Below are 22,799 nucleotides of genomic sequence, written 5' to 3' on the forward strand. Positions count from 1 at the left end.
AATGCTACATGTTATTTTGACATGTTATGGATAATATTGGAATCTATTTCAATACATTAGGACTGGGTGGTGTTTCGTCAAGCTGGTTTAGAGTGTGGATTTCAGGGAAGAACAAATAAGTTGGTTGATGGATGTTATTCATTTTGGCAGGTTAGTTTCGGTATTGTTTGATTCAGCATTTCTTTGGTTTTCATTTGATTGATTTATGACAACAGGGAGGTGTTTGCTCACTATTAAAATGATTAAGTTTGGATATTGATGAACAATCAGTTCAACCTTATGCTCGAGAAGGCTCTTCTTTTGATGATCTATCAACTAGTATGCCATCAATTTTCTTCTTTTGTTTTCAACCTATCCTTAGAGCATGTTATCTTCATCAATATTTCTTGGTATAAATTGTCATATGGTTTTAATTCTCTTTTGTCCAATTGGAGATGTCTTTTGTAACTCATTTGGCCCTGTAATTTCATACATCAATGAAGTTGTTATAAAAATAATAGTAGCAAGACAACAGTTATGTGAATGTAATGGATTAATTTTTTCAGACCAATTACAAGTTAGAATTTTGAGCCTATTCTGAACGTCTGCAACATACATCACCTTTTTCTTGAAAAAATTAGCTTTGTTCTCTTCCAGTCAAATAGCAAAGCACAAATTTGGAACTATACAATTCCAAAAATACTTTTTTGCTCCAAGCATAAATTGCCCTAATAAACAAAGATTAGACATCTCATTACGGGCAAATACGGTGTATGCATTCGATTCGTTAAGACATGGTAGTATTCGAGACGAATTGAAATCTATGGTCAACACGTAAGTATTTAACCGTAAGTTCACATTAAGTATATATTTATTATGTAAATTGCAGTTTGTTATTTTTTTTTTATTCTTTTTAATTCAGAGGCTTAAGAATGTTTTATACTGAAATAAACACAAGAGCTCGACCTCTTACTTGGGTTTCTGTTAAGGTATGAGTACTTATATTATAAATAAATGATAATGTGCGTTCAGTTTAAATATTTATTTTTATTTTAACATGTGTTTTAAATATATGTGTGCGTATAGTGTGCTCAACAGTCGGGCAGTACAGAATGTGGGTATTACGTGATGAAGTTCATGCAAGACATAGTAAGGCAAAAGAGCATTACAATTACAGACATGGTATGCATTTTATTGCACCATATCTCTTATAGCTATTATTATTACGCTTAGTACAATCTAGTAATTAAATTACATTTATTTCATTTATAGGTGACGAGACAAGCACCTTATACTCAATCTGAATTGGATATGGTGAGAGTGGAATACTGTGACTTTCTAGGACGCTACATATGATACATGTTTTTATTGTAATGAACGGGTAGTTTTTATATTTATAGTTTAGGTATATCTTGATACGATGTCAACTTCTGTAGGATTATGTCTTGATAATATTTGTTAGATATTGTTTTTTGTAGAACAACATTGGTTTACAGTTGATTAATGAAAATTAATTAGTTCATTTGATGAATGTCTAGCAATTTTATGAAATATATGTTACTTGTTTGTTTCAATTATATGGTATGATGGTATGAATTTCATATTTGTGATTGTTGATATTTTTCATTAGTTGTTTGAAGTTGGGAAGTTAGAAGTTTCAAATTTATGGAGTTTTGGATTTGTGTGAGTTCTGAGTTCTGCAGGTTATGTAGTTGACACGCAGATTTGAAGGAGTTGTTTGAACTAGGTTTGTAGTTGTATGTAATGGATTTTACATAAGTTGTGACGTTAGAAGTTTCAAGTTGTTGGAGTTCTGGAGTTGTGTGGGTTATGTAGTTTTGGAGTTGTGGTGGAGGGTTATGTAGTTTACACGAATTTGCAGGAGTTGTTTGAATTAGTTTGTAGTTGTATGTAATGAATTTTGCATATTTTCAGTTTTTGGTTTTTCAATTTTTTATATTGTTTGAGGTCGATCAGGTCACATATATGGGCGGGTCGTAATGACCCTTTTTTTTTCTAAAGTTTTTATAGTTGACGGGCTAAAAACGTCAATAATAAAGTTTTGTTGACGAGTAAAATCCGTCAATAGAAGGGTTATCTTGATGGACTGATCCACTTTCTTGATGGGCAAAAGACGTCAACATCACCTTTCTTAATGGCCAATCCCATCAAGAATAGGTTTTTTATGACATGTTTTGACCATCAAGTAAACTGGTTTTCTTGATGGACTTTTTAGTTTCCTTGATGGGCAAAACACATCAAAGTCTTCTTTCTTTATGGTCAATACCATAAAGAAATAGTTTTTTATGGCATGTTTTGGCCATCAAGAAATGATTTTCTTGATAGGTTTTTCAATTTCCTTGATAGGCAAAAAACATCGAAGTTTCCTTTCTTGATGGCCAATACCATCAAGAAAGAACTTTTGATGACATGTTTTAACCATCAAGAAGTTTTCTCGATGGTCGGGCTTTCTTGATGTCTGCCTACATGATGGGCAAAGACCATTAAGGTAGATATTTTTTGACGTGCTTTGCACATCGAAGAAGGCCAAATATGTAGTAGTGGTAGGACATAAATTCCAACAAAACTTTACACTTGGAATCACAGACTTTCTAACCATATTAACTTTTAGACTTTAAAACAACTTAGGGAGTAGTTGGACTTTTCAAGTTTATTAGTTATATCAACTAGTATCAAAATTTTCGATAAAGAAATATTTTAAAGTACCATGTATGCATTCCAAAATCAATTTAATTAGGTATAACAAGTGAACTATTATAGCATGAAAACAATGGATACATAGTTTAATAATTATGAAGTTTTAAACAATAAATAAACTATTAATTATCCATTTAACAAAGGGGTGTTTTCAAAAATATAAAAAAGCGGCAAAATATTTACATTATATAGAACAATTCCAAAAACGAAAAAAGCCCAGAGGCCCATCGTGTAAAATACCAAAAATGTCTCGTCAACCACACCATCAATAACGCGCGCGTAATATATTTGTGATTTATACGCGATCATTTAGATATGGTTCAATATATACTCGATCGTTTAGATATGGCTATAATTTATACGCGATCGTTTAAATATGGCTATAATTTATACGCGATCATTTAGATATGGTTATAATTTATACGCGATCGTTTAGATATGACTACAATTTATACGTATCGTTTAGATATGGCTACAATTTATACGCAATCGTTTAGATATGGCTATCATTTATCTTTTCAATTCCATCATTTAATTTTGTTACACGATTGTTTAGATTTGGGGACCCAAATCTAAATGATTTTTTTTTTAAAATTTGGTACCCGATTTCGTTTAGATTTATTTACACGATCGTTTACCTTTTTTTTTTTTTACATTTGTCTACTTCAATCCAAATAATTTTTTTTCAAGATTTTTTATACACAATTTTTTTACACGATCTTTGTTTTTTACACGATCGTTTAGTTTTTTAAACGATCGTTTACATTTGGCTACTTCAATTTAAATGATTTTTTTTAAGATTCTTTATACACGATCTTTTAGATTTTGCTATTTTGTTGTACATAGAATACACAGTCTTTTAGATATGGTTACCAAATGTAAACGCGTAAAAAAAAAGAAGAAAGACGATAGAAAGAAATCGCAACGAAAAAAAGAAGAGGAAAAGTAGAAAGACGATGGAAAGAAATCAAAGCAAAAAAAAAACGAGGAGGAAAAGAAGAAAAACGATGAAAAGATTAAACGACATAAATAAAAATTTGAAAAATAAGAAAGATGATGGAAAGAAATTGCAGAAAAGAAAAAAAGAAAAAAAGAAAGACCAAATAGCAGGGGAAGACAAATCGCGAAGAAGAATAAATAGATAGAAGTGCAAACTGTAATATTTAAAAAATGGCTAATCTTATCGCCTATATTACATGAACCGTAAATAGTTTACCGTTTACAGTTTTATTATATTTATGTAAGTTTATCTTTGACAAAATTATAGGTAAAAGATATATATAATTAGTTATCCATTAAAAAATATATACTATTTATCCAAAATCCAAAATGCGAAAAAAAAGAAAAAAAAAAAGGACTTGCATTATTAATTGAAGAGCTTTTAACGGTGAAACCAAACGAAGTTCTCCCTATATCATCGCCAACCCTCAGCCCTTCAAATATCAAACGCCGCCCATTCATCTCCTCCATCAACACAAATCAAATGTTCTCTTCAACTTCAGATTCTCCATTTTTGTTTCTCATCAGATTCTCATTCTCCAATTCTCCCAACTTTTAACACGCCTTGCTAAATCCGTGCAAACCCCGATCCACATAGTTTCCATTTTCAAATTCTAAGGTCCAATGGACTCCATTGCTACACCCAAATCCAAGAAGAAAAACAAATTGTTTCCCTGTTTTCGTGCGGCAGCTTCCGGCAGTGGCCATGTCAAAGTTCGATCTAAGGACGATTCAGAGGACGTTTTTCCGTTTATAACGGTCGATGAGAACGTGCGGCCGTTGTGTGATTGCGATGGAGATTCCGGTCACCGTAAAAAGAAAGGCAGTGCCGGTGCTTTGTCACGGGCGTTTAAGGCTGTCTTATTCGGAACTTCATTGGTTTGTTGGCCGATCTAAAATTTTCCTTCTCTGTTTTTCTTCTTCTACGATTGATTATTTTCTTAGACTTTGCTGGATGGATTGCAGGCGAAGAAGATCAGAAAAAGAAAAGCAAAAGAAAAGGAAAATTCGAAGAACGAGATCAATCAAAGGCATCAAGCTCTGTCTTCAATTGGCAATAGATCAGGAACTGCTTCGGATAATCTAAATTTATATCACAACTCTTCTACTCGCTCTTCACGTACTTCGGCGCCATTTTCATCCTCCTCCTTCTGCAGCTCGTCTCCTGCCTCATCGGAAATGAGCGAAATATCATTCCGATTTTATCCAAATGGATCGAATCGACTGTTGAGACAAATAAATTTGAGAAAAATCTTGAGCGGTTGGTTTGTGCTACTGGTATGCCTATTAAACTTGATATTATGGGGGAAATTGGGAGCTATTATGTGCACTTCGGTTTGGATCCTGTGTTTGTACCGACGGAGGATGGGATTGAAGAAAGGGAGTGCGGTGGCGATGAGTTCGGGGGAATATTATAAGAGAAGAATCGGGATGGAAGGATTTTTGAAGAGAGAGCGTTCTTCAAGTGCTCAAAATTCAATCTTGCGCATTGATTGATCCAACTGTGCCAAAAGGCGCCAAACATAATTTTCGGAAAATAAAATGGTTATCACAAACTTCTAAATTTGTACATTCATTACATTATTTTATTTGTTGTTGTTATTATTTCTCCATCACAATGTAAATGTACATGTAAATGTGTATGATTTATGATATTTGAACCATGATTATAGTTGAGATGGTTCGGTTTAACTATTTTGATACAATTTGTAGTATCATAATGTGAATATATTTTCTTTTATGATCAACATACTCCTCTTTTTGTACCCAAAGAAATGGGAAGGTCTCTTTTTGTTTGGATTGGGTTTGAGGGTCAAACACTCAAAAGTCACTATGAAAAAGTCTTTACTTTACTTTTTCTTATTTTCATTTTTCAAACAAATCGTGATTATTAAATTCATTAAATCATTTTTGAAACGCAAATTCATTTTGATGTTTTTAAAATCAATTCCTTACTAACTTCTAATAAATTTACAAAATTTTAAAACTTTAATTTTCTTTTAGCTAGAACAACAACGGTATAGTTGGGATGGAAGTTTGGATCTCCAATCTTTAGGGTTGAAAGTCGTATTGACATTGCTGAACTAAGCTTCAAAATTTCAACTTTATCCTTTATATTTGATTTTTTTATAAAAAATTTCTTTATCACGTAACCATATTGAGAAAATGAATGCTTAGTTTCGAGTGTATAAGTTGTTGAACTAGGAGATAAAACCGATGGTTTAACTACTGATACTTAGTATGTAAAAAGAGACAACACAATCAGGTTTGGTAACCCAGTTCGATGAAACTCCATCTACGTTTGGGGGTATTGAACCCATGAGAAGAGATTCTATTACTTTAATAAAACGTAATAATTACAATGTTATGACTCAAGTTGTGACACTCTACAAATTGTTCTATGTCTAACTTGAACTAATACAAGACATCAAATAATGATTAGGCATCACATGAGAGGAAATAATCCCCCTGAATCACTAGTTTTCGACTACTGCTATATTCTTCAGGTCTGAGAGATCTTCTTCTGATTTCAAACTGAGAGTGAAAAATTATTGAATATCATTAAACACTTCTTACCTCTCTTTCAAATAGGTTGAATTCATTTTTACGATTGGCGTGTTTTTCCATACACGTCATTTCCTTAAATACTACATAATTTGTTGTATCCAAATTGTCCTCAATTTAAGGAGATTCTAACTGATTTTCCCAACTTATCAAAGGCTGAATAAACGATAACAAACTAAAGGAAGTAGGGCCACAAATAACTTTCTTTACAAGCTTCCCCTTGGAACTATCTTCCTTTATTTGTGCAGACCAGCAGTTCCATATATCCAACACCAAATTTGTTATAAACATTGTTTATTCCTATACATGAACATACAATAAGCTAAACATACTGCAAGCGAGAAATATCCATCACACCCCAAACGCAGATGATCACAAAACAACCTTAATTAATTTTATAAGCAGAATAAAACATCAAAAGAACATATAAAACATCAAAAGAACATACACACACAAATCCATACCAAATGTACCATTATTCAAAATAGAAAACCAACCAACCTTATCAGTAGAGCAGATTGTGCTTAAATAAAAGAAACATACCCAAATAACAGTTAAAAAACCTTTTAATCAGAAAGAAAATTCAGTCCTCATAGATCAACGAAAAACCTAACCATAAAACTCCAATTTCCTCCCCCTTGTTATTTTCCAAATAAACCTAGGAAGAGGAACCCGCAATTGAGGAAAAGGGCAGCAAGCATTGGAATTCGTGCAACACAGAGTCAATAGCATTCTTCCGAGCAGAAAGATCCCAAAGTGTACTTGTAATAGCTTGCGATTCCTCAGTTAAAGCTTGAAGCACTTGGACGATGGTAGCATGTGGAAGAGGCAATCCATTTGAAGGAATCGAGGTTGTCTAAAAAGGAGGTTGCATATCCACTACCAGGAGTAGGATAGAACTCATACGGCAAATTAGGTACATGACCACCTTGGAAGAGTCAAGGACTTAAGGTCAAGGTCTTCGCGATGTGGCCAAGAGCATTCAGAGGGGTGAGAAGAGAGGCATGTTGTGATAAGAGAAACGCAAACAACAACCATGGAAAGCATATGGGGATATTTATCCCAAAAGTGTCAACATGGCGTAATAAATGACGAAAGATGAACTCACCAACATTCAACCGAGCCCCAGTACCAACCAAATAGATAAAGTGACCTAGTGCTGCAGAGGCTATAGAGGCACGTGTAGAGGGAATCCAGTTGGTAATCCCAATCTTGTGCAAAATGGCATACTTCATGCTGAGAGAGGCAATCGGTAATTGACCCTCAGTTAGCCATGACTTCACTGTGCCACCAGACAGCTCAAGAGCCAGCTGCTCATTGGACGGATAATGAATAACTAAGTCATTAGGGACAGACAACCCCAAGAACTGATTCAGTATAGCATGAGATATTAAAATACAGATACCTCGAACATGAACTTCTGAAAGTCAGCAGATGTGGGATCATTGAAGTTGGTAGGCAAGTTAACAATTAATTCCTACATAAGCCTAGGATAGAATGGTCCAACATTGATAAAACGTAACTACCTCAATCACGTTTGAGAACTCCCTTTTATCCTAGGTGAACCCCTACAACAGTAATAAGAATAACCTCGATTATACAATTAGTTAACAACCCCAAGAAAGTTAAACAGATTTGTCTTGGAAAGATTGATCAACGATCAAGAAGAAATGAGAACTTGTTCCTACCTTCAAGATTTCAAACTCTCCACAATCTAATTGATCGAACTAGATTGAAATTCCTAAGCATGCATTCTAACACAAGAACACAAAGGAAATCATAAAGCTTGAGAGAAAACACTCTATGAGAAAATGTCATTCAAATTCAAGTTGTGTTTCAAATGTGGAAACTACAACCTATTTATACTAGTTTCAAATGTGATATGAAAGGACACAATATTTAATTTTATGTCATTTTAACTACTCTAATAAATGAAAGTACATTCCATTAAATAGGTACATATTAAAGATGTGAATGAACCTAAAATGCATTAAAAATGTGAATGAATCTAGAAATGTATTAAAGATGTGAATGAATCTTAATTTCTAGATTCACTATGAGCCTTGAGTGTCCAAGTAACTCTTGAAGTTTCAACTCTTTATTGAAGACCGAAAATCTAGCTTGTAAACAAACATTTAATCCATCTTGAAGTCTTTTAGCTCTAGCTTTTGTCATTGAGTCTTGAGTCATAATGATTGCCTCTTGATTGGTTTGACTTTGAATGTTCTCCCATGAATTTCCAGCATGTGTTTCATTTTCCTCTTCACTGTTCAACATGTTATCTTTCTCCCCCTCTTTGAAAGGATTCGTCCTCGAATCAAAGTTACCTACATCAAACAAGGATAAGTCAGCAACATTAAATGTAGCACTCACATGATACTTACCCCGGAGATCAACTTTGTATGCATTATCGTTAATCTTTTCTAAAACTTGAAATGGTTCATCTCCCCTTGGATGTAACTTGAACTTCCTTTGGTTTGGAAAACGCTCCTTTCGAAAATGAACCCAAACTTAATCTCCTGGTTTTAAAATGAGCAGTATCCTTCCTTGATTCACTCGTTTGACCACCTTGTCATTGTGCTTTTCAATTCTCTCTTTGACTTTCTTATGAAGCTTCTTGACAAATTCAGCTTTTAATTTAGCATCAAGATGTACAAACTTGTTAGTTGGTAATGGTAATAAATTAAGAGGTGTCTTAGGGTTAAAACCATAGACTATTTCAAAAGGAGAACATTTAGTTGTACTATGGATAGCCCTATTATAAGCAAACTCAACAAAAGACAAAAATTTTTCCCACATGCGAAGATTCTTTTCAAGGATTGCCCTAAGCAGAGTCATTAATGTTCAATTGACAACCTCAGTGTGACCATTAGTTTGTGGGTGACATGTGGTAGAAAACAACAACTTAGTTCCCAACTTTCCCCACAAAACTTTCCAAAAATGACTTAAGAACTTGACATCTCGATCACTAACTATTGAACTTGGAATGCCATGCAACCTTACAACTTCCTTAAAGAATAAATCAGCAACATTCTTGGCATCATCAGTTTTATGATAGGCAATGAAATGTGACATTTTGCTAAAACGATCAACAACAACAAAGATGCTATCATGTCCTTTCCTAGACCTAGGAAGACCAAGAATAAAATCCATAGACAAATCAGCCCAAGGTGCATTGGGGACAGGCAAAGGTGTGTACAATCCATGTGGCCTACATTTAGATTTAGCTTCTCGACATGTAATGCATGCACGACAAACTTTGTGAACATCATGTTGCATATATGGCCAATAAAAATGACTTTTGAGTGTTTCATATGTTTTAAATTTAGAAAAATGACCCATTAAACCACCCCCATGTGCTTCCTTGACAAAAAATTCTCTATATGACCCCTTTGGAATGCAAAGTTTATCTTTCTTAAACAAAAATCCATAAAAAACATAAAAATTATTTATTGTTGTTCCATTCACACATTTGAAAAATAAATTACCAAAATCATCATCATTTTCATACATTTCTTTCAAAAACTCAAATACCATTAATTTAGAAGATAAAGTAGATAGCAAACTATATCTCTTAGATAATGCATCAACAACAACATTTTCCTTACCACTTTTATACCTTATCACACAGGGAAATGATTCAAGAAATTCCCGATTTAACTTATCTTGTCCTTTGAGATGCTTCAAACTCTCATGATCAGTATGGATGACAAATTCCTTTGGCCATAAATAATGTTGCCAAGTTTGTAATGCTCTTACCAAAGCATACAACTCCTTGTCATAAGTTGGATAGTTCAAAGCAGCACCATTCAACTTCTCGCTAAAGTACATAATAGGTTTTTGTTCTTGCATTAAAACAGCTCCAATCCATATTCCACTAGCATCACACTCAATTTCAAATGTATTTTCAAAGTTAGGTAATGCCAACAAAGGTGCAGAACTTAATTTTTCTTTCAAAACATTAAATGCCTTTTTTTTAGGTTCTCCCCATTGGAAAACAACATGTTTTTTAACCATCTCAGTTAGTGGTGTAGCAATGGTGCTAAAGTCCTTGATGAACCTCCTATAAAAACTAGTTAAACCATGAAAAGATCTAACTTCGCTAGAATTTCTACGTTGTGGCCATTCTTGGATAGCTTTAACTTTCTCATTATCAACTTCAATGCCATTTGTAGAAATAACAAAACCAAGAAAGTTAATCTTATCCAGACAAAATGCACACTTTTTCATATTAGCAAACAACTGAGCTTTTCTCAAAGCACACAAAACTTGTTTAACATGTTCCACATGCATTTCTAAAGATTGTGAATAAATCAAAATATCATCAAAGTAAACGACCACAAATTTTCCTACGTACTCACGCAAAACATGATTCATGAGACGCATAAATGTACCAGGTGCATTGGTAAGACCAAAAGGCATAACTAACCACTCATATAATCCATGCTTAGTCTTAAATGCAGTTTTCCATTCTTCTCCAACTTTCATCCTAATCTGATGATATCCAGACTTAAGATCAATTTTAGTAAACAAAATAGATCCATGCAATTCATCTAACATATCATTAAGTCTAGGTAGGGGTAACAATATTTTACTGTAATCTTGTTGATGGTTCTACAATCCACGCACATTCTCCAAGCCCCATCCTTCTTTGGAACCAAGATGACGGGAACGGAACAAGGGCTTAGACTTTCCCTCACATATCCTTTGGCAAGCAATTCATCCACTCGTTTTTTAATTTCTTTTGTCTCGATAGGATTAGCTCGATAAGCTGGCCTATTTGGAATGACAGCTCCCGGAAGGAAATCAATTTGATGTTCAATTTCCCTAAGTGGTGGAAACCCACTTGGTATGTCTTCAGGAAAAATGTCCTTAAATTCCTACAACAAACTAAGAAAAACACTAGACAAAAAAGTATTTGAGTCATTAGTTAAAAAACAAGGGCCTTTGCACAAAAGTACAAAAGACTGTTTTTGTGGAAAACAAAACTTTTCTAACCTCTCTATTTCTAGCTATTAGATTCTCTGTTCTTTCTATTCTCTCTTGGATGTTTTTCTTTTTTTCCACTGATTTCTTTTTCTGCACACTTATTTTTCACATTCTCATCAAGAAAACTATTTTCTCTCTTACTTTTTCCACTCAAAGTATTTTTTTTTCTCTTTATCATTTTTTTCAAACTCCACTCTCATTTTCTCTAACTTGCATTGCTCATCATACACATCATTAATGGACAAAGGAAAAAGAATGGTTTTTCTACCATCTTTAATGAATTTGTATCAATTAAGATAGCCATCATGAATAGCTTTTCTATCAAATTGCCATGGCCTTCCCAACAAAATTTCTCCAGCGTGCATAGGTGCAACATCACATAAGATACTATCATTGTATCTTCCAATCGAAAAAGTCACAAGACATTGTCTATTCACTCGCACTTCCCCACTATTGTTCAGCCATTGAAGTCTGTAAGGTCTAGGATGTGGTGTTGTTGACAAACCCAATCTTTTGACAAGTAATGTACTAACAACATTAGTACAACTCCCTCCATCAATGATTACACAACATGCCTTTCCATTCACATGGCATCGAGTATGAAACAATGTTTCCCTTTGCTCCTCAACTAGATCTTCTTTAACTTGAGCACTTAAAGCTCTTCTAGTTACCAACACATCTCCAACTATCGGTTCTTCGAAACTTCTATCACTAGCCTCTCCTACTTCAACAATTTCTTCCTTACCCTCTCTATTTTCACTCTCCTCTCCCTCAATTACTACCTCACCATCTTGAATTGTCATTGTCCTTTTATTTAGACAATCTCTAGCAACATGACCTAACCCTTGACATTTCCAACACTTAATATCTCTATTTCTCTCCTGACTCTTCGAATTTAGACTTTCCTTTCATAGAAGACTCACCTTCTTCTTTAAGACTTCCACTCACAAACTGATCTCTACTTTCCATTCCAATATCTCCAACCCATTACAATGATCCAATATCTCTCCTCAACTGTTGGATGCTTTTGATTTGGGCTGCCAAACTGAAAGAACGGGAAGAAAAGAAACAAAACCTTTAAACCCTTTTGAACGGTTAGTTTATCACTTTACCTTCAGCCGTTCAACTTCCCGGCAGCCGCCACCAAAACTGATTTTCGGCGTTCGAGTTGTTCTCCAATGAGATTATGGTTACAAAGCTCTTCCTGACGCCACAATCGCTTCCTCTCACTGCCTTTACCCCGAAATTCATCTTCCCCCGTAAGAATTTTCTCCCGATATGCTTCACCTCACCGTTTTACTCCACCACAGTCCACTCCCAATCTCAATTCTCTCACCAAAGCCTCCCCTATGGACCTTCTCTTTGCAAGGGTATCCATCCATTTCCCTCAGTTTCCAGACAGTCTCCAATCGATCATTCTCCACTTCTCAAGACCCTAACCGGAAACCTGGAGAGAGAGCAGTTGCAAAACGAGGAAAGTGAAGGAGCTATATTGGACGAAGATGCCTTCACCCGGACTTTCGACGTTGCTGCACTTCGAGTTCCTTCCAAAGGCTGTTTCGAGCTTGAGAATCGACTGCGTGGCCATCTCTTGAACTGGCCGAGGATTCACAACATTGCTAGAGTTCCGGGGGATGAGGTTGAAGCCGAATTGGTGGAGCTTGTGGGAGAGCAGAATTGGAGCAGTTCCGATGATGGAGATGGAACTAGTATTGATTTGTTGCACCGAAGAATTTATGGGAAAGCTGAGGGTGATGGGGAGCCTCTGAGTCCCGTGTTGTACAGGGAAAAGCTAGTGAAAACGTTCGATTCAAAAGGATATGTGAACTTCAGACATTTGGCGAAAATGTCAAGGTTGAAGAGAAGGAAGGAGAAGAAGGAAGAAGGGAGAGATGAAGAGATGAGAAGAATGGGAAAAAGTGAATTTGCCATTGTAGAGGTTGTGGAGAGTGAGGAACTGGAAGTGGATGATATGAAGGGATTGTTGGGAGATGAGTTTAAGGGTGGAAAATGGAGGGGTTCGACTAGGTTGTTGCTTTTGGATGAACAATATGCAGCCAAAGGCGTAGTAGAGCTTCCAGAGGCGATTAAGGTAGCTGTTATAGTACTTGTTCAACAATTTGATAGAAGAATCTGTACTTCATTCATGTTTCTTTCTTTGGGTTTAATGTTTCTGTACATCTCTCTCATTAGCCTGAAGTTGAGGAGAGCCTTGTCTTGTGTCTCACTTGTATTTTTGGAACCAATTTTCTCTTGGTTTCTTCTACTGCAGGCTCTGCTGAAAGGAGATACCCAGGAAAGGATGAAACCGACAATTGAGCTTGTGAGGTGCAGACTTACTTTATTTTATGATTATTGGCAGATGAATGAGGTATTCACAAAATGGGAGAATTTAGGTGTGTTTGTTATTTATTTATTTTTAATCTAATTCATTCCATCATTTTAATTTTCAATTTTGATCAATTGCTTTTATCATTGAGGAGATACTACGATAGTCTCTAATTGATCTTCGAAGGGAACCAAATTAATTGATTTTGTTAAGGTCTCACTCGGTTATGAGATTTAGTAATGCCTTTTTCAGTTTTCCATGTTGTATCAATTCATTTTGATAAAAGAATTATAGGTTTCAGAAAAATTTAGTGTTCAATCATTTCTTTGATTAGTTAAGAAGTCCCAACGTACATAAATTTGGGCATCTGATTTTTTCTGAAGCTAAGAAGTGGAAATGCTACATCTACTTGACCATATATTATCTTCTAAAAGATCGGATAGGGCATGCTATTGCACATGCACGCGATTCACTGCATAATTGATATATTACTAATGATGATGATGTCAAATTGAGCATAGCTCATTTCATTTTAGCATAACCAAGAGTTTAGATATTCGAATGTTTCCAACTCTTTATATTGTTGAACTGAAAAAATATCAATAATTTTGGTCGATTTCAACACAAAACTTGGAAGCATCTCATTTACTGAAACAAAAGAACCTTTAGAATTGCATATTCCCTGTCAGCCCCTAAAGACGACTTCACCCTTGCGCATATATATATATATATATCTTTTGTTCTCTAAGTTGTTTTGTTTACACATTGTATTGGTTATTATGTTAAAAAGGTTATGTTTTAGTTCTCCCAACTAAACTATTATACACCTTGCAAAACCTTACTATTCTGGCCAAATGATATCAGTATATTGTTCGTCTGTGTGATGAATGTAAGAATGCACAATCTGGCTGGTGAAATTCACTATTGAATGTCCCTTTGCACTACTTTCAGGTTTTGGAGGCTTTGCTTCCAAAGGATATGATTATTCCTTCAGCATTTGAAACCGTTGGACACATTGCACACCTAAACCTTAGAGATGAACATCTCCCATACAAAAAGCTTATAGCGAAGGTAAATTAGAGCATATGTCTTCTATCAAATATAATGGAATTCAATTGTGTTCTCATAAGAAAGCAGGCTTTCCATTCAGGTTGTTTTGGATAAAAATAAGCCAAAGATACAAACAGTAGTGAATAAGAGTGATGCCATCAGCAATGATTACAGGACAATGCAACTTGAGGTTTTAGCTGGGAACCACTCCCTTGTGACCACAGTAGTTGAGAATGGTTTACGATTTCATTTGGACTTGGCAACAGTGTAAATTTTCCTCCCCTCAAAACTAGTACAAAACTAATTGATATTTCTTCCCGTTTATTCAACTGTCGTGATTGTATCGTGGATGATAATATAACATATTGTAGGGCATATGGAGAGCGATGTTGAAATGGTTAGTCATGTTCAAAACTCACAACCAAACTTACCTTAAATTATTCAAAATCAATTTTGATGATATGAAGTCACATTTAAAAGTATATAAGTTAAATGTTAAATTGATTTTGAAGGATGAAAGGGGTGTGTGGAAGTAGTTTTGAATTTTGTACTTGACAAAATTGATCTTAACCATTTCAAAATTACTCCCGCACTATCCCTTCAAAATGACTAACTTGATAATCTCTCTCCCTTGCAAGTAAGGGAATTTTCTTAGAAGGATTTTTAATCTCTCCCCTTTCAGGTATTGGAATTCAAGGCTCGCAACTGAGAGACAGAGGCTACTAAGTGTCTTTACCTGCAATGATGTCGTTTGTATGTTTGTCTTAGATTCTAAAGTTAACTTTCTGCTTCCCGTAGTTACAGGGGCAAAAATAATAATTTGACCATTTCCTTTTCCTTTCTTCTTCTAAAAATGGGAATGAACAGGTGATGTCTTTGCTGGAGTTGGTCCAATATCAATATCTGCTGCAAGAATAGTAAAGAAAGTATATGCTAATGATTTGAATCCCTATGCGGTTGAGTATCTGGAAAGAAATAGTGTTGCCAATAAACTCGAGAGGAAGATTGAGGTATGAGATCTTTAAAATTTGCAACTTCGATCATGCTTTCTTGTTTGAAGATAAAGGGTAGAATGATACTCTCTTTATTGGTGTTAGTAGTGGGCTTAGGCCAAAGGAGAGATTAACCCTAATATTCTTTCCTTTTTTACATTAAGCTTGTTGTCTATTTATTTTTCCCTATTGTACCTTTGTTAATATAAGAAAATAATAAGAAAGTTAGATCATGATTTTTCTCCCGATTCTCGGGTTTCCATGTAACTCGATGTCATATTTTCTTTTACCGCTTTCAATATGGTATTAGAGCAGGGTAAAGGCAAAACCCTAGACACTAACATTCATGGAACCCAAACAGAGACTAACCACGAGAGAGCTGCCACTATCGCCGTCGTTGCCGCCATGGAAAAACTACTCCACCAGCTTCAAACATTGCTAGTGAGCAGTTTGGGCCCACCCTTGGAGCCAACGACACTGCCTAGTGAAGGAATCCAGCTGCACGCGCTGCTATCCACCTTCTCTACTATTCAACCGACCTACTCCTAACCATTTTTCTCTATCCAGTCACGAAACACTTTTGGTCAGCTACTGATCCACGCGCCACTGTTGCTAGGGTCATACATCCACATGCCGTCGTTGCCCTCTTTTCACGCGCTGCTGACTCACTCTTCAGCCCAATCTAAACTAACCGACTTGCTGATGTATTCCAAGAATCGAGGTAAACTTTGTTTCCTACTTTGTCCTCCAATTATATAACTAGTTTTCTGGTACCATCTACGGGTGTCTTTTCAGGGGAAAAGCTTAATGGTCAAAACTATTTTTCTTGGTCACAATCGGTCAAAATGATTCTTGAGGGACACAACCAATTTGGTTTTTTGACAGGAGAGACTCTTCGTCCCCCATTTGGTGATTCCAGGAACGATTCTAGAGAGGGGAGAATTCTCTTATACGGTCCATGTTGATTAATAGTATGGAACCACAGGTTGGTAAGCTGTTGTTATATGCAACAACTACTAAGGACCTATGGGATACTACTTAAAAGCTCTATTCTAAGCGTCAGAACACCTATTGTCTATATATGCTGAGGAAACAAATCCATGAATGCAAGCAGGGAATTCTGGATGCAACCCCTTACTTTAACTAACTTTCCCTAATTTGGCAAGAGATGAATCTAAGCAGTGATTGTCTGGGACACTCATAAGGATGGCATACAGTATGCTAAAATTGAAGAAGAAGATCTGGTTTATGATTTCCTTGTAGGTCTCAACCCCAAGTTTGACATAGTTTGTGGTTGTATACCGGTGTAGAGATCTCTTCCCTCCTTAATGGTAGTGTGTTATGAAGTCCATCTCGAAGAAAATTATATGAGTGTCACGAGTGTTCTGACTACTCCTACTGCTGATTTCGCTGTCTTCAGCGCGAGATCCTATACTCAGTGAGATGAACAACAGAAAATTGATTCCTATATGTGAGCATCGTAAGAACTAATGTCACACTAAGAATCAGTGTTGGAAATTACATGTCGTCCTCCAGGAGGTAAGAAACGTTTCTCAAATGATAAACAAAATTCAGTGCGTGCTTATTATATGAATGAGTCTGCTAGAACCTTTCAACCACCTGACCCTACTGTAAACTAGAACGGTCCCTCCACCTCGTAGCCATTGCTCAATCAGGTATGTCAGTCCTTTAGTCTTATCAGTGTCGATGGGAAGAATCCCTAGATCCTAGACTCGGGTGCTACAGATTGCTTGACAAATTCCTCTGAGAATTTTGTGTCTTATATTTCGTGTGTTGGTAATGTGAAGATTAGAATAGTCGATGGTTCCTTGGCTCCAATTGTTGGAAAGGGGCAAAGGATACCCCTCCAGAATGTGTTGCATGTGTTTAATATTTCATGTAGTTTAAGTTAGATTACCCATGAGCTGAACTGCAAAGCTACTTTCTTCCCTGATTATGTTTCTTTTCAAGATCTAAGTTCGAGGAGGATGATTGGCACTGCCCAGTATAGCAAGGGACTCTACCTCATTGACGATGATACCTCCACTGGTAGTAACTCTAGGACCAATTTATTATCTCTATACTTGACTACTTCTGAATAAGTTTGTATGTTGTGGCATTCTCGGTTTGGCCACCCAAATTGTCAATATTTGAAGTATTTATTTCCTCATTTCATCTCTAAAGTTGATGTCTCCTCTTTATCTTGTGATGTGTGTATTCAGGCTGGACAACATCGAGTATCCTTTCACTCACAACCATATGAACCAACCCGATTGTTCGTCCTTATCCACAATGACGTTTGGGGTCCATCTAAGGTCACTACCTCTTTTGGGAAACGATAGTTTGTGACCTTTATTGATGATCATACTCGTCTTACCTAGGTCTTCCATATCAATGATAAATTTGAGGTTTCCTCTATATTCCAAAATGTCTATCATACCATAGAAACACAATTCAATGCAAAAGTTACAATTCTTCAAAGTGATAATGGTCGTGAGTTTCAAAATCATACTATTAGTGAGTTTCTGTCCTCCAAAGGGATTTTCACCAAAGTTCATGTGCTTACACCCTTCAACAAAATGGGGTTGCTACGGAAAAATTGTCACCTTTTGGAAGTAGCCTGTTCCCTTATATTGTCTACTTTCCTTTCCTCCTATCTGTGGGGATATGTTGTTCTTACTGCAGCTTATCTCATCAATAGGCTGCCCTCTCGTGTCCACCTCCAGACTCCCTTAGAATGTCTCAAGGAGTCGTATCCCTCTACCCGCCTCACTTTTGAGGTTCCCTTTCGAGTGTTTGGGTGTATCGCCTATGTTTATAGCTGATTGAATTTACCTCTCGGGCTCAGGTGTGTGTGTTTGTTGGGTATCCTCTTCATCAACAGGGTTATAAATGTTTCCATCCTCCTCGTAAATACTGTCACTATGGATGTCACCTTTCTTGAGAATTAGCCTTTCTTTTCTGTAGGAATCTTCAGGGGAGAGTGTGAGTGAAGTGTCTGTTCCGTAGAGTCTACTAGTCCTACCCTTGTTACTTTACCTGATCTCAATCCTCATCAAATGGTCCTGCTTACTAACCAAGTTCCTGGAAAACCTACTATAGGAGAAATCTCATAAGGGAAATTGGGTCCCCTATTGATCAATCGGTTTCGATCCAAGACTCTGAACCACCGCGAGATCAAGCTATGACTAATTCTATTGACTCATGTGTTGACAGTAAAATGAGTGAGAATAACAGGTCTGATGTAGCTATTCCTGAAGATATGGGAGAAAATGAAAGTGTTGATGAGATTGAGGTTAGAGTAGAAACTGCTGGTAATGAGGTTGAACAGGATCATCAAGGTAATCTAGATAAGTATGATCCTTCTCTTGACATTTCTATCACACTGAGGAAAGGTACTGGGTTCTGCACGAAACACCCTATCTGTAACTATATTCTTATAAGAGCCTATCACCACAGTTCATAGCCTTTATAACCAGCCTTGACTCTACCATGATCCTTGAAAATATCCACATTACTTTAGAGTGCCTTGAGTGGAAAAGTGCAGTTATGGAAGTGAATTAAGCTCTTGAAAAGATCAAGACTTGGGAGATATGTACTCTCCCTAAGGGACATAAAACCGTGGGATGTAAATGGGTGTTTACACTCAACCACAAGGCAGGTTAGTTGTAAAAGGGTTTACTCAGACCTACGGAGCCGATTACTATGGAACTTTTACCCAGTTGCAAAATTGAATACCGTTAGAGTCCTAGTTATCTGTTGTTGTGAATGAAGAATGACCCCTATACCAGCTAGATGTTAAGAATGTGTTCTTGAACAGAGACTTGGAAGAGGAAGTCTATATGAGCCCCCTCCAAGGTTTGAACCCAATTTGATCATCGGGATTGCAAACTTCAGAAATCCTTGTATAGTCTAAAGAAGTCGTCGAGAGCATAGTTTGATAGGTTTACTACCTTTATCAAGTCCCAAGGGTACAATCAGGGACACTATGATCCATTTTGTTTATGAAAGTCTCCAAAGTTGGGAAGATCGTTGTGTTGATTTTCTATGTTGATGACATTGTATTATCTAGGGACGACACCATCGAGATCATCCAACTGAAGAAGATGGGTGATGAGTTTGAAATTAAAGACTTGAAAAATCTGAAGTATTTCCTTGGGATTGAGGTAGCTAGATCAAAATAAGGTATCTTTGTATCTCAAAGGAAGTAGACCCTTGATTTGCTGACTGAGACATGTATGTTGGGATGTCGTCCTGCTGATACTCTTATTGAATTTAACTATAAATTGGAAAATTCAGGTGATAAAGTTCCTGTTGATAAAAAAAAATATCAGCAACGGGAAAGTTGATCTACTTGTTACAAACTAGACCATATCTCTTATGCTGCAATTGTCCTTAGTCATTTCATGCAGGCCCCTATGAGGAACACATGGAGGCAGTTAACAGAATTATGAGGTACTTAAAAACAACTCCTGATAAGGAGTTGATGTTTAGGAAGACCGACAAGAGAGTCATTGAGACATATACTGATTCTGACTGGGCAAGGTCCGTTGTTGACAGGAAATCCACCTCTGGCTATTGTACATTTGTATGGGGCAATCTCGTAACTTCGAGAAGTAAGAAACAAGGGGTTGTGGCCAAAAGCAGTGCTGAAGTTGAGTACAAGGTGATGAGTTTGGGATATGTGAGGAAATTTGGCTACAGAAGGTTTTATCTAACCTTCATCAGGACTATGAGGTGCCGATGAAACTATTCTGTGATAATAAGACAGCTATTAGCATCATTAACAATCCAGTTCAACACGATAGAACTAAACATGTAGAGATTGATAGACACTATTAAAGAAAAACTGGATAAGGGTAGCATATGCATTTCGTACATCCTCTCGAGTCAACAGGTTGTTGATACTCTCACCAAGGGTCTTTTAGACAAATTTTTGATTCATGTGTTAGCAAGTTGGACCTTATTGATATTTACGTCTCAACTTTAGGGGAGTGTTTGAATTAGTGGGCTTAGGCCCAAGGAAAGATTAACTCTAATATTCCTTCCTTTTTTATATTAAGCTTGTTGTCTATTTGTTGTAGCTTTGTTAATATGAGAAAATATTAAGAAAGTCAAATCGTGGTTTTTCTCTCGGTTCTCGGGTTTTCACATAACTCAGTGTCATATTTTCTTTTGCCGCTTTCAATAATGGGAAGTCATCATCTCTGCAGTGTCATACTTGATTATGAGGTAGCTAGCAGCATGTTTTCTCATTCGTTACTATGTCTTTCCACTATCAAGGTTTTTAACATGGAAGGAAGGAGATTCATCAGCGCTATGTTTGCAAGTGAGAAAGCTCCTAAAATAACACAAGTCGTCATGAATTTGCCAAATGATGCTGCTGAATATCTAGGTTTGATTCAAAGCCCTTTTCCCTCACATCAGCATCATACTACACCCATCACGCATGCCATACCATAAAATATATTAGGATTCAGACAGTATCTCTTTTTGGATCATGAATTTGGTTTATTCTGAATTTAATAGTATCTCACTTCAGAACTGCTTATGCTTACCCTGCCTCGCCCCATTACTGTCTTTCTTCCTATACTGCAGATGCTTTCAAAGGAATACTGAGAGACCGATCGGATAAAGAGTTTACATTGCCGATAATCCATGTTTATGGATTCTCTAAAGCTCGAGATCCAGAATTCGACTTTCATGAGGTTTGAAGCTAATAGTAGAGTTCAATTTTATTTTATTTTTTCACATTTTCTGCTAATATGCTTCTCTTCATCCTTTTCCTACATGATGACTCTCTATGGTTGTAATTGATGTGAATATTGCAGAGGATAAGAATTGCAATAACTGAGGTTGCAGTTGATGTGAATGTGCGAAGGGTCCGACATGTCGCACCAGGAAAATGGATGCTATGTGCTTCATTTAGACTTCCTAGAAGTGTAGCTTTATCAAAGCCTACACTTAATGACATATGAATTACATTAACCTTTTTTCCCCTGATATGATATGTTCTATTGTTCACCATAAATTTACACGCTCTTTTCATTTTTGTAAAAAATTTAGGCTAAGTTATAGAAAAAGAAAAAAGAAAAACCTAAACTTTGAGGTTTGTTTCAAAAATACCCTTCAAAATTTAACAAATTTGATAAATATCATTGTGTTTAAAAGATGGAAAAAATGCCTCTATAGTTATCCTAATAGATGGATTATCTTGCACTTTAAAAAGTTTCGTAAGTATCATTAAGTTATAAAAGATTCAAAAAAATGTCTGTTCGATTATTTTAATAGATGGAATATGATAGTACCGTTTACCTCCATTAGCACCGTTTATCTCCATTGCGATTTTCTCTTCATATCTTCACACTTGGATTTTTTATTTTCTTTCTTTTCACTAATCGTGACCCATCCCCCTCCTCCACAAAATCTCCAAAGTTTCCTTTTGTTAAAATGGTTTACTCATCGTATTATACTGGATTGGATATATATCTTGTAAAGCAGTGGGCAAATTTTGTCAAATTACAATAATGTTGTCAGTTGAATTTAATTTTTTCATTTGTGAGTTTGGTTTGCTGGATAGTTTCAAGGTAAGGAAGGAGATTCTGTATTTTCCTTTCTTTTAAATCAAATTGAATGAAGAATGGAAGAAGAAGAAGAAGAAGATGGGATTGAGAAACGAAGTGGAAAACACAATTGGTGAATGGCAAAATAGAAAATAGAAACGAGACTTCTTCTTCATTAAAATAGAAAATATATTCTGCAATAGTAAGGAAAAAGAAGAGGAGGGCATGAATAGGGTTTGGAGATTCAAATCAATTCAATCAAGAAAGTTTGTTTTAATTGGGTAAGGTTACTCGGGTTATTTAGTCTTTTGCTTAAAAAACAATGAAATGTTAATTTATATCTATATCTAGCAATCTATACTACAGCGATAAAAGAAGAAATTTCACATTTCCTTTTTTATTTTTCATAGGTATTATACCCTCCTAATGGTTTATACTATTTGTAAAACAAATTAGAAATTACGTACAGTATGTATACAAATTGGTGGGCAATGCATACCTTCCATTGTGTTGTATGTGTGATTTACCTATAAAAAATAATAATAATAATAATAATAATAAAAAAAATTTGATAATCTCATTTCGAAGTTTTATGTGGATCCTTATTATCAAAAA

At 35.8% G+C, this 22,799-nt stretch overlaps 2 protein-coding genes and 1 long non-coding RNA gene across 5 annotated transcripts; all 3 read left to right on the plus strand.

Annotated features, from left to right (window-relative positions):
• The first annotated feature begins 221 nt into the window (after positions 1-221).
• On the plus strand, positions 222-1,128 carry LOC127149002 (uncharacterized). Of its 2 annotated transcripts, XR_007820173.1 has the most exons (3): positions 222-318; positions 902-968; positions 1,066-1,128. It is a non-coding gene; the product is annotated as an uncharacterized LOC127149002 (long non-coding RNA). The 2 variants fall into 2 exon arrangements; XR_007820172.1 differs by lacking the exon at positions 222-318 and having other exon boundaries at positions 882-968.
• A 2,973-nt stretch (positions 1,129-4,101) lies between these two features.
• On the plus strand, positions 4,102-5,444 carry LOC127148876 (uncharacterized). Its single transcript, XM_051083267.1, has 2 exons — positions 4,102-4,575; positions 4,663-5,444. The coding sequence occupies exons 1-2, from the start codon at positions 4,321-4,323 to the stop codon at positions 5,191-5,193; spliced, it is 786 nt and encodes a 261-aa protein (XP_050939224.1). The 5' UTR covers positions 4,102-4,320; the 3' UTR covers positions 5,194-5,444.
• Positions 5,445-12,097: 6,653 nt separating this feature from the next.
• LOC103494988 (tRNA (guanine(37)-N1)-methyltransferase 1) lies at positions 12,098-21,652 on the plus strand. 2 transcript variants are annotated; one of them, XR_538753.3, is made up of 9 exons: positions 12,098-13,342; positions 13,523-13,621; positions 14,531-14,650; positions 14,730-14,896; positions 15,312-15,382; positions 15,497-15,639; positions 15,983-16,342; positions 20,905-21,016; positions 21,220-21,257. XR_538753.3 is itself a non-coding variant. In XM_008456399.3 (9 exons), exons 1-9 carry the CDS (start codon positions 12,437-12,439, stop codon positions 21,597-21,599), a joined length of 1,875 nt encoding a protein of 624 aa, XP_008454621.2. In that variant the 5' UTR covers positions 12,099-12,436; the 3' UTR covers positions 21,600-21,652. The 2 variants fall into 2 exon arrangements, 1 of the variants encoding a protein (XP_008454621.2); XM_008456399.3 differs by lacking the exon at positions 15,983-16,342 and adding an exon at positions 21,453-21,652 and having other exon boundaries at positions 12,099-13,342; positions 21,220-21,329.
• Positions 21,653-22,799: the final 1,147 nt, after the last annotated feature.

This window comes from Cucumis melo, chromosome 4 (genome assembly GCF_025177605.1).
Source record: "Cucumis melo cultivar AY chromosome 4, USDA_Cmelo_AY_1.0, whole genome shotgun sequence".
NCBI classification, from domain to species: domain Eukaryota; kingdom Viridiplantae; phylum Streptophyta; class Magnoliopsida; order Cucurbitales; family Cucurbitaceae; genus Cucumis; species Cucumis melo.

What these genes read in the sequence shown, in the direction of transcription:
- LOC127148876 (XM_051083267.1), top strand. Translation starts at nt 4,321, where the DNA reads ATGGACTCCATTGCTACACCCAAATCCAAGAAGAAAAACAAATTGTTT. An exon ending in TCTTATTCGGAACTTCATTG is followed by an intron (nt 4,576 to 4,662) that starts GTTTGTTGGCCG and finishes GATGGATTGCAG; the next exon opens with GCGAAGAAGATCAGAAAAAG.
- LOC103494988 (XM_008456399.3), top strand. Translation starts at nt 12,437, where the DNA reads ATGGTTACAAAGCTCTTCCTGACGCCACAATCGCTTCCTCTCACTGCC. An exon ending in AGCTTCCAGAGGCGATTAAG is followed by an intron (nt 13,343 to 13,522) that starts GTAGCTGTTATA and finishes CTTCTACTGCAG; the next exon opens with GCTCTGCTGAAAGGAGATAC. An exon ending in CATTTGGACTTGGCAACAGT is followed by an intron (nt 14,897 to 15,311) that starts GTAAATTTTCCT and finishes CTCCCCTTTCAG; the next exon opens with GTATTGGAATTCAAGGCTCG.